This window comes from Stegostoma tigrinum, chromosome 5, assembly GCF_030684315.1.
Source record: "Stegostoma tigrinum isolate sSteTig4 chromosome 5, sSteTig4.hap1, whole genome shotgun sequence".
Taxonomy (NCBI): domain Eukaryota; kingdom Metazoa; phylum Chordata; class Chondrichthyes; order Orectolobiformes; family Stegostomatidae; genus Stegostoma; species Stegostoma tigrinum.
The window spans coordinates 3,869,740-3,882,142 of record NC_081358.1 but is presented as its reverse complement, the minus strand read 5'-3'; the positions used below and the strand labels follow the sequence as shown (position 1 = coordinate 3,882,142).

General features: G+C 41.0%; 1 protein-coding gene across 1 annotated transcript in view; it reads left to right on the top strand.

Annotated features, from left to right (window-relative positions):
• Positions 1-12,403, top strand: part of LOC125451535 (regulator of G-protein signaling 22-like) — a 169,275-nt gene that overhangs the window by 57,546 nt on the left and 99,326 nt on the right. The window contains exons 8-10 of the mRNA XM_059645773.1: positions 1,462-1,627; positions 2,986-3,139; positions 9,895-10,609. Coding sequence (XP_059501756.1) covers positions 1,462-1,627; positions 2,986-3,139; positions 9,895-10,609 — 1,035 coding nt within the window. The remainder of the gene's footprint in view (positions 1-1,461; positions 1,628-2,985; positions 3,140-9,894; positions 10,610-12,403) is intronic.

The following is a 12,403-nucleotide window of genomic DNA, read 5'->3' as shown; positions in this document are numbered from 1 at the left end:
CCCAGAATAGTTTTGCCGATCCTCTCCTCCACATCCCTGGAACTTTGCGGAGGCCTATAAAAAACTGCCAGCACTGTTACCTCTCCTGTCCTGTTTCTGACCTCAGCCCATACCACCTCAGTAGACGAGTCCTCATCAAAGGTTCTTTCAGCCACCGTTATACTGTCCTTGACTAACAAAGCCACACCTCCCCCTCTTTTACCACCTTCCCTGACCTTAATGAAAGATCTAAACCCTGGAACCTGCAACAACCATTCCTGACCCTGCTCTATCCATGTCTCCGAAATGGCCACAACATCGAAGTCCTAGGTACCTATCCAAGCTGCAAGCTCACCTACCTTATTTCGGATACTCCTGGCGTTCAAGTAGACACACTTCAATCCAGCTTGCTGTCTGCCAGCACACTCCTGTGACAGTGAGGTCCTGACTATGTCCTCCCTACTCTCATCCTCCTGTGTACTAGAACTACACCTCAGTTTCCCATCCCCCTTCCGAGCTAGTTTAAATCCACCCGAATAGCACTAGCAAATTTCCCACCCAGGATATTAATGCCCCTCTCGTTCAAGTGGAGACAGTCCTGTTTGTAGAGGTCGCACCTTCCCCAGAATGAGCCCCAATTGTCCATGTACCTGAAGCCCTCCCTCCTGCAGCCACGTGTTCAGCTGAAATCTCTCCCTGTTCTTTGCCTTGCTACCACGTGGCACGGGCAACAAACCAGAGATGACCACTCTGTTTGTTCTAGCTCTCAGCTTCCACCCTAGCTCCCTGAAATCCTGCCTGACATCCCTATCCCTCTTTCTACCTATGTCGTTGGTGCCTACATAGACCACGACTTGGGGCTGATCACCCTCTCCATTCAGGACCCCAAAGATGCGATCCGAGACATCACGGACCCTGACACCTGGGAGGCAACGCACCAACCGTGAGTCTCTTTCATTCCCAACAAACTTTCTATCAGTCCCTCTAACTATTGAGTCCCCAATGACTAACACTCTCTTCTGATCCCCCCTTCCCTTCTGTGCAAGAGGGACAGACTCTGTGCCAGAGACCTGCACCCCAGTGCCAACGACCACTTATATAGCTGAGGGATGAAAAAAAAGCCCCTCCCTTCCCAGGAACCGCTGCTCCGAGGTGCTGCTGCTGTAACCAGAAATGGACGGCTCCGACCCTCGAGGTAAGTTTTTTAAAGATGTCAAATCACTGATTCACCGGCTTCCCGGCAGGCCCCTGGTCCAAGCTCCCACTTGTGCTGTTGCTGCTGCAACCAGAAATGGATTATGTTTAATAAAGCCTGTTCATTTTCAAGAGGAGGAGGTGGTATTGTGACAATAGTGTGGTTGCGGATGGGTAAAAAATGCTGACGCTACATCCCATGAATGAAATATTTTAAAAATCTCACCTCTGTGTAGACTCCATCTGACATAAGCTTGATTGAGATTTTGTTCTTATTATCAATTTCAGACTTGCAAAATTGCTATCTCAGTTGGACTGCCACACCGGGCCTGGTACACAACGTGTCGACACTACATACCATCCATGGGTTGTTCTGTCAGAAACAAAAACCATCCCTGCAGTGGTAGACAAAGCTGAACTTGCCATGAAAGAATTGTACATCTGCCTTGGACAGGTAATGGCAAACTGGTGTCAGATTACAGTGTCAGAGATCATGGGAACTGCAGATGCTGGAGAATCCAAGATAACGAAGTGTGAGGCTGGATGAACACAGCAGGCCAAGCAGCATCTCAGGAGCACACCAAGATGCTGCTTGGCCTGCTGTGTTCATCCAGCCTCACATTTTATTATCTCAGATTACAGTGTGCCTTTTATACCAGTAGCGTCATTGTGTCTTTCTCTATTTTAAATCTATTAAAATAACAGCAGGGCTGTATTTTTACTGTTTATTATTACACTGATAGCATGATATAGAGTAAAACAAAATGAAAAAGTAAAGTTTAAATTTGAAAATTTAAGTTTGTAACTTCTCAGTTTTCAGGTAAATGGTCCAATTTAAAATAGGAATGTATTTCAGATATTAATATAGTTAAAGGTTGTGACTAGTGCCTTTAAAAATATTAAGTATCTCATTGGTATGTGGAGGGTTTATATAGTTGGTAGAAGGGCCTTCCAAAATTAACAAAGTGTAGAGCTGGATGAACACAGCAAACCAAGCAGCATCTTAGGAGCACAAAAGCTGACGTTTCGGGCCTAGACCCCCCTTCCAAAATTATAATAGTTTATCTGCTATTTTGCTTCTTCCCAGTAAAAAGCTGTGCTGTGTGTATTGATTCACATTCTTAACAAAGAACTGATTGCATTAACAAAGAACTGATTTCACTTAATGAAGAGATAACAAAGTGTGGAGCTACATGTACACAGCAGGTCAAGCAGCATCTTAGGAGCACAAAAGCTGACGTTTTGGGCCTAGCTTTTGTGCTCCTAAGATGCTGCTTGGCCTGCTGTGTTCATCCAGCTCCACACTTTGTTATCTCGGATTCTCCAGCATACGCAGTTCCCATTATCTCTGATCACTTAATGAAGATCTGATTGCTTTAACAAAGAAATGATGTGTTTTAACAGGCTGACAGCACTTTACAGTTTGCTGGTTGTCTATTTCCTTGATGCTGAGCAGTTACTGCATCAGCTTCTTTTTATCTTATGTTCTTGAGCCAGGTCATTGTCCACAGCAATTTGTATCTGTCCCAGAGTTAATGACTTAGAAAAAAATTGCAAGAGTCAGTATAAACAGACAGATAGGAAGGTATGAGGCAGTAAAAGTCTCCTTACTGAAATTCAGAGTGAATAAACAGAATGCAAATAGCTTTTAAGATTTCACAAAGCGGCAAACAAAAAGAGAAAGCTCCTTACAACACGCATTGTTCAGATGCAGTTCTTCTGTTTGCTTAATTAACTGAATGCACAGTCAACTCACATGCTGTGGAGCATAAATTTTAAATAATTAACAATATAACAAATTTGCTTTGATAGGCTTCTGTTAGCCAAACCAAAGTGTTGTTCACAGAGGCCAAAGAAGAAATTCCACTGATTGTCATCCAGTCAGACCGCAGGTCTACGATTAAGACTGAAACATCTGCAGTATCATCAAGAACTTCCTTGCAAACTTTAAGAAGCGAAGGCTCTGGTAAGACACTATTTTCATGGCCCTGAGAGTTACATAAGCATTCTTAGACAGAACTTTACCGAATTTCCATTCAGAAGTGTGCATTATATAATTTTCATGGCAATTTAACAAAACATTAACTCATTTTTACCAACAGCTTTTTATAATATTGCATCTTTAATTTTTTGAAACAAAACAAAGAGTCCAGTGACCCTTCCCCAGGACTTCAAATTTTTTGCAGTTTCTTACGTATCATTTAATGGATACAGCTGCTTATTTTTCAGTTAGACACCACCTTACTAAAATGAAATAAAAGGTTAACAAGCCAGATTTCAGCCTGGGATCTGACTAATACAATAATAACATGAGGTGGGATCATAAAAAGCCTTAGAAAGCCAGACATGGTGTAAAATAACATGAGGTACATAGTACTTTTAAAAGGAGCACATCATGGAGTGCAAACATTGGGAATTTACTGAGATAAGAAATCTTTGGATAAAATGTTGACCTGTACATTTCAAATTGAAATCATATTTAACATTTGAATTTAACTTTGAACTTATAAACTGTAAAAGAAACTGCAAGCAGGCTTGCAGAAATTGCATGCCCTTTGCAGTGAACTGTCAATGAGCTAAAGATGGAACAAAAACAGAAGTTGCTGGAAAAGCTCAGCAGGTTTGGCAGCATCTGTGAAGGAAAAATCAGGTTTATCATTTTGGGTCTAGTGAGCCTTCCTCAGAACTTTTGGCTTTTATTTAATGAGCTAACGATTTTTACCTGGATACTGTAAATGCTAACATACTTGCCTTCAAGAATCTGAATCAGCATATATAACTTGGGCACACAAATGTGAATGAAACAAGCAGTATTTGCTGACTTTCAAATGATCACAAATAAAATCTACAGACTGCAAAAGCTGGGAATTCAATGAGAGTGCAAATCTTGTGCAGATAGGAAAGGAGGCTGTAATCTACCTGCCAAGTAGTTTTTCGCATAGTATTTGCGGAAATACATTCTCTGATTTCTTGATGCCAAGAGCTTTCAATCTAGTTTTAAATATATTTTTCATGCATTCATAAGATGCAGACATCAGCTGGCCAAACCAGCATTTATTGTCTATCTCTATTGTCCTCGTGAGCAGATGGTAAGCCCCCTTCTGGATTTGCGGCAGTGCATGTCTAATAAGTAAGTTCATAATTCTGTTAGAAATGGAGTTTCAGGATTTTGACCCAGGAACACTCATGAAAATAGCTTGTGTTTCGGTGGTCTGTGACTTGGAAGTAAACTTGCAAGTCATGGTAACTACAGGTTCAACAACATAAGTGCTTCTCATAATACAACCTGTAAATATCCAGCATCAACCTGGTGAGCATTCTCTAGATTGTCTCCAATTCCACTATAACTTTCTTTAGATAAGGGAAACAGAACTGTTCACAGTATTTCTAGCTGTGCTCTGGCTGGTGCATTGTATAATTTTAGCAAATTTTCCCGACTTTATAGTCCATTTATTCCTTTTGGAATAAGGGCTAACATTCCATTTGCCTTCCCTATTGCCTGCTATTCAGGTAAATTTATTCAGATTCTTCCTTAACCTTTTATTTCAATATTAAACTTTGTGTTGATATCTGTTGTCACTATTTGTCTTCCAGATGGACATTAGCTTGCAGAAGAGTGGTACAATTAAAGTGAAAGATAAGCAAAGGGTGCAAATAAATCAGAGGGATCCAGATTACGGGAACAGTTTCTGTTTTGGGGTGTGTGGCACATTGTTGCCATTTATCTTTGCAGTCTTAAGTTATTTGAATGGTGTTTGAATAAGTACATTTCAGGTCTTTCTGGTAACTGTGTGGGCTATTGCAGGCACCATGATCACAGCAGATTTCTTGTCATTTTCACTACTCCTCCTTTGCCTCCACTCCCTCCTCTTCTGGGAATGCAGAATGGTCCTCAATTCTTTTCCTCCAACAGCCCTAGTCCTCCTTACAGTGTGATGCTGTGCAACAGCAGATCACTGCCATCTGAACTTTCTAGTAAAACTTGAAGTTCGCCATATACCTGTATAAGCAAGTGAACCAGAGCTTCAGACTCAGCAGCTTTATGGGTCATTTGCTCATGTCAGTCTGCCTGTACTTCTTCACCATATCATTAGCAGCTACACTCCTTACATGTGTCATCAGTGGCCTTATTCATTTCCAAGGAGCCACCCACTAACTCTGGAGGAATAAAGAGGAGTGGAAGTTGTGACCAGTGTAGGATGAAGGTGACTTTTAGACATCTTTACATTTCTGTGGCCGATAAAATCAGATTTTAGTCTGGGATTTGACTTGTCCAGTCAGCTTGGATCGTAACATTATAACAAATTGTTTTTGGAATTGCGGCTCCTCCTCATCTTCAGAGGTGCAGAGTGGAGCTGCATAAGCTGTTCCCATGTTGCACTGATGATAGTACAGATCCAGTTGAGTAAGGTCAAAGATGTCTACAGATGAGTTTGTGAAACATCAGCAATGGTTCGTGAAAGCACATGCAGAAGGTATGAGCATAAGCAATTTACCACCGGGGAAAACAGTAGATTCACTCTTCAATAACTTTGCAAGCTTCTAATTTAATTGAGCAAGCATTTCTGCTGTGCTGTCCATTTATTGAGTCTGGTGAGTTTCAGGAAATCTTTGCACTGGCTGTCTACACTCATCCCACTTTTCAGCACGTGGCCCATAGCCTTAAATGTTTTGACATTTCAAGTGCTTGTTCACATACTTTTTAAAGGTTGTGAGGTTACCTGCCTTGATGACCCTTCCAGGCAGTGTATTCCTGTTCCCCAACACACTTTATGCAAAAGACATTCTTGTAAAATCCACTCTAACCCTCTTGCCCTTCACCTGAAAATTTAACTCCTTGTTATTGTCGCTGAGGGAAAACAGCTGCTTCTTGTCCACCCATTCCATGCCCCTCATTATTTTATACACCTTAATCAGATTTCCTCTCAGCCTATTCAGCTCTAAAGAAAACAACTTGAGCCTATCCAACTTCTTTTTGTACTAGAAATGCTCTATCCCAGGCAACATTATGATGAGTCTCTTCTGCAATTACATCCTTTGTATAGAGTTGCACCCAGATCTGCACACAGTACTCCAACAATGGCCTAACTAATATTTTATACAACTCCAACTGCTTTTAGAATCAATGCCATGATAAGCCTCCTCTATGACAATCCTCAACACTGAAGCCTGGCTGTACTCCCAGTAACTTCACTACTGTGTAGCTGAATTCTGCATGAATGCCATCTACAAGTTTGTTGATGAGACTGCCGTGGTAGGCCAGATATCAAATGATGAGTCAGAATACAGGAGGAAATAGTGTTTGGTTTTGTGGTGTAGTGGTAACAATCTCTCTCAATGTCAGCAAAACAAAATAACTGATCATTGTCTGCAGGAAGAAAGGAGGAGGACATGCCCCCATCTACATCAATGGAGCTGAGGTGGGGAGGATCTAGAGTGTCAAGTTCCAAGGAGTGATGATAATTGATCATCTGTTCTGGACCTCCCACGTAGATGTGGCAGTCAAGGAGACACAGCAATGCCTCTTCTTCCTCAGGTGGCTTAGGAAATTTGGCATGCCCATAAGGAGCCTCACCACATTTCCAGATGCACCATAGAAAGCATTCTATCTGGATGCATAATGTCTGGTATGGCAAGTATTCTGCCCAGGATCAGGAAGCCACAGAAAGTTATGCATACAGCCCAGGCCATCACAGAAGCCAACCTTCTATCCATGGGCTCCATTTACGCATCCTGTTGATGTGTAATGGCTGCCAACATCATCAAAGACTCCTCCCACCCCAATAATGCTCTCTTTCAACCTTTTCCATCAGGCAAAAATACAGAAACTTGAACACATGAAAGAGCAGGTTCCAGAACAGCTTCTTCCCTGCTGCTATTAGACTGCTGAATGGACTCTCTAACTTGCCATAATGTTGATCTTGCCAATGTTGATCTTACTTTGTACACCTCCTGTGTAACCATCACCTCATTTGCCTTGTTCTGTCTAAGCTCCTCATGATCTGTAAGTAGTTATTTGTTATGATATGCTTGTACTGCTCACAAAACAAAACTTTTCACTGTACTTAGGTACATCTGACTACGATAAATCAAATTAAAATTATTTCAAAAATGACGGAAAGGCAAGTGTACCAAATGGCATCTTAATCACCCCGTTAACCTGTCCTGCCCCTTATATGGTCAACCATCCCAAGATTCTTCTGTTCCTGTGAGCTTCTTAGTGTCTGGACATTCATTGAATATTCCCTTGTCATGTCAACTTCTTCCAAACTACATCACCTCACAATTTTCAGCATTGAATTCCATCTGCCACTTATCTGCCAATCTGAGCAACCCAAATATATTTTACTGTAACCTCAGACTTTCTTCCTCGTTATTACGCACGAGGCCAATTTTCAGCTTATCCAGAAACATACTTATCATCCCCTCCCCTCACCCCCCACCTATGTTGTTTCTCATCTATGTTGTTTATATACATCATGAACAATAAGGGACCCAGCACTGACCTCCATGGTACGCCAGTGGACACCAGTCTCCAGTCACACGAACAACCTTCCTTCACCATTCTCTGTCTCCCATCATTAAGCCAATTTTGGATTTATCCTGCCAAATTACCCTGGATGTCATCTGCTTTTACCTGCTTTATCGGTCTCCAGTGTAGGATCTTGACAACATACCCTGTTAAAAGCTAGAGGTTAGCTGGAACACCCAGATTTCCAAAACACTGGCACTGTTTTGATAGTGAAACTTTTGTCTGCACTTGAAACTGCTTCCCAATTAAGTGACTAAACTTTGTGTCTACTTTATTAAAATCTTTCAGAACTTTAAAGATTTCTACTAAATCACCCCTTAGCTTTCTGTCTTTGAGAGGAAAGAGAACCAGCTATGACGATTCTCTTCTGATAGGCGTAACCTTACATTTCTGGTATCGTCCTTGAAAATCTCCTTTCTATCCTTTTCAGTACTTCCATTGGCTTCTTTTGATAATATAACGATCTGAAACTGTATGTTGAAGGTACTAACTGTAACTACCAACTGGAACTATACTTTATTAAACCCTACCCTACTAGTGGTATCTGTCAGTCTGATCAAATTATGTAGAATTGTATAAATTCATATAAAATATTCAGCACACAGAAGCTAGTTTATGTTTTGCTCAAATTTTGTCTTCCAGCTCAATATGGTAACTTTGGTATTGTGTAAAGTGTCAGGATTAATTAATAACCATAGAGTATAGGTTCCCTAGGCAGTAATGACCAAAACATGTCTGAATTTTAAATCCAATTTGAAAAGGAAAAGACTGAGGCTAAGAACAGTATTTTTAACTTAGTAAAGACAATGATGTTGGCATGAAAGCTGACCTAGCTGAAGTGAATTGGCATATTAAGCTAAGGGATAGATCAATAGAGATGCAAAGGCAGACACTTAAGGGGATATTTCACAATATTCAGAATAACTATATTCCTGTTATGAACCATCTGTGCTTAACTGCAGAAAATAAGGAAAGCATCAAATTCATTGGAAAAGGATAGAACTGCATACTTGAAAGGTCGGATCAGTAGTCAGAAAATGAAGAATGACAGAGAGTGATTGAAATATTAATCAGGATGAATAAATTAAGAGTATGAGTGGAAGCTAGTTAGAAATGTTAAAACAGGTATTTAAAAAGGAAATGTGTGAGTAAAGTGAGTGTGGGTTCTCTCGAGAATGAGAATGGAGAATTAATTGCGGATAAATAATGTTGTGGGGTGATGTAGTAGGTTGAGTATATGGTTAAAAATCTAGTAGATGGAGTATAATGTGGGGATAAATAGGAAGTTGCTCACGTTGATAGAAAGAATGAGAAAGCAGTGTATTACTTAATGAAGATGGAATGTGGAGGTCTGAGGTACAGAGGGATCTAGGTGTTCTACTGCATGAGTCACAAAAATCTTGCATGCAGATACAGCATATAACTTAGAAAGCTAATTGAATGCCATCTTTTATTATGAGAGAAATTGAACATAAAAATGAAGATACTATGTTCTGGATATACTGAGCACTCTCAAATACTATGGGCAGTTTTAGTCTTATATGTGGAAAGAGGTAAATTAAATGAGGTGGTTCAGAAGAAGTTTACTCAACCGATACTTAAAATGAGCAGGTTGTCTTGTGAAGAAGTTAGACAAACTGGGCTTGTTTCTCCTGGAGTTTAGCATAGTTGAGGGATGACCTGTTTAAAATATATAAAGTTCTGATTGAATTTCATGAGGTGTATGTGGAAAGGATGTTTCCTCTTTGAGGGTCAATCTAGAAATAGAGGGTGCGCTTTAAAAACTAAGGGTTGCCCATTGTAGGACAGAAATGAGAAGATTTTTTTCTGTCAAAGGTATGTGCAACTTTGGAGTTCTCTGACATGTCGAATCATGGGAACAAAATCATTGAGTAGCTTTAAGATATAGATTGATTTTCTAGCCAATCAAGAATCTAAGGTTCTGGAGGGTAGATAGGAAGGTGGGCTTTGAAGCACAAACAGATTAGCCGTGATTATATTGAATGGTGGAGCAGGCATGAGAGGCTGAATGAGCCACCTCTACTGCTATATCATATGTCTATGTGTCAACATCTGTTTCTCAACCAGATGATATCAGCCTTGAATTTGAGTTATACATCTTGATTTTGCCACAAGATCATTGCCTTTTCTGTTAGAGAATTATATTTCTTAAAATCAAATTTTTTCAGATCTTTCACTCTTGCATGAGGTTATGACGAGCGTTGAAGCTGGAATGTTGCCAATTAGAAATAAAACTGGCAGACAGCACTCAGATAAAACACATTTCGAAACTGATCATGATCACTGCACTGCCGGACATACCAAGCCAAAGGTCGTGGATAATGAATTATTTGAATTTGTTCCTGAGTACCCTTTGCAGACACCAGCAACAATTTTTATGACAGCGAGGTCTGAGATTGAAACTGAAGAAAATGAAGATCAATACAGCACTGAAGATTCAATAGAAATCCAAGAGGAAGAAGTTAGTATAGTCAGTGGAACAACAGAAAGCTCAGAGACCAAACTCCCTTCTAAACCTGATGAAACAGAACGTCCTTTGAACAAGAGTCCAGTGATTGACGTTCATATGGTGCCAACATCGACTGTTTTAAAAGTTTCTGAGCAGAATGGGGACAGACAATCAGAAGAGAGTAATAGTACAACGTCTCAAGGTTTAATGAAAGATGTGGAAGAGGAAAATACAGAAACTGATTCTTCTAGTGAAGATGATGATATTAGACATGTCTGCTATGCTACATCACATCATGGTTACAATTTAAAGAACAGAAAGGGAATTGAAAGGTTCAAGAAGTTTCTCCAGGAAACAGCTGGTGAGAAATACTGGTGGCTCTGGATGGATATTGAAAGATTAAAAATTATCGAGGATGACAAAAAGAGACAAAGGTTAGTGAAAGGTTCAATTTGCAAACACAGACGTGACTTTTGAAATTGAGGTAGATTTGTTAGACCTGTCTTGGTAAAAACTACCATGTTGTATGCTAATTCACTTCATAGGGATATATTTCAAATGGAGTCAGGCCCAACAATTAGGAAGCAGGGCACAGGTGTCCATGAAAGTGAGCGAGTGCCACTGCGGACTGGTTAGACGGTCTTCTTCAGCTCTCAGGGACTTTGTCCAGGTTATTTCAGATGCTGTTAGGACCCCTAGCCCTCATTCATACCACCCCTGCCATCCTACCCTCATGTTCTCCCATAGCACTCATGCTAATTCATGCCACGCATGCAATCCTCAAATCCCCTCCGCCCCACTCCTCCCTCGGTAGGCTGTCTTACCTCCATGCCACCTGCATCACCATTCATCTAGTATCCACCGTGAGTCAGACCTCAGGGGTTATTTAAACATGAGAGAAGGTAAACATCTAACATACTGTCATTCAAAAGTTGATAATAAAGAAACTCCAGTTGAAAATTTTTAATTCTTCGCAAGAGGTTAATCCCTTTTAGGAATGAACAAACTGCTATTCATATTAAATTCATTAATAACCTGTCTAAACTGTTAGTCAATCAATGAACTTTGAAATCCCTGCTGCAATATTGGCTGCTTTTTAATCTCAAAGAAATCTGTTGATATGCGCAACCAGAAGCACATGATTCAGAGACAATAGGAACTGCCGATGCTGGAGAATCTGAGAGAACAAGTGTAAAGCTGAATGAATAGGGGCAGCACGGTGGCTCAGTGGTTAGCACTGCAGCCTCACAGTGCCAGAGACCCGGGTTTGATTCCAGCCTCAGGCGACTGTCTGTGTGGAGTTTGCACATTCTCCCTGTGCCTGCATGGGTTTCCTCTGGGTGCTCCAGTTTCCTCCCACGGTCCAAAGATGTGCAGGCTAAGTGGATCGGCCATGCTAAATTGTCCGTAGTGTTCAGGGGTGTGTGGGTTATTGGGGGATGGGTCTGGGTGGGATGATCCAAGGGTCGGTGTGGATTTGTTGGGCCGAAGGTCTGTTTCCACACCGTAGGGATTCTATAGGTCTATGAGCACAGCAGGCCAAGGAGCAGGAAAGCTGACATTTTGGGTTTGGACCCTTCTTCATCTTTCTGAAGAAGACCCAAAACGTCAGCTTTCCTGCTCCTCTGATGCTGGTTGGCCTGCTGTGTTCATCCAGGTCTACACCTTGTTATCTCAGAAGCACATGATGTTTTTTTCTAACTTGCAACAGATTGTCTGTCCATTAGAGACTCTAGAAATATCTGACAGATGTCTCAATATGTCCACTTACTGATTCCCAGTTTAATGACAATGTCTTGTTGTTTTTGGCCTGTCTTGGATCTGCCCTGTCTCTACATCAACAATGACCTTAACTAGGATTACCCTGCCAATTTCCAGAAACTCCCATTCCATTGAAGTCAGACTGGCCATGAGCATATTCCTCTTTTTAAGCTGCAGTCTCTGAGTTGTGAGCTGTCCTCCCACAATGAGAAAAGTCAGTACGCCAGGAGTATGAGGTGATAATTGGCTTCTGAGCATGGAGAGTAAAGATTTGAGATAACAGAGAAATGACAAGTAGGCAATAGGTTGATGGTGAGTGTAAGTGAGGGTGAGGTTTGAGGATGAGGCTGCAGAGAAAAAAATGGTCAGAGGCTTGTTGTTTAGGAACTTTCTTGGGAGGTGAGAGGAGGATGGTTACCAGCTGAAAGTTGTGGGAGCATCATCTTACCAGATCTTATGTGATCTTT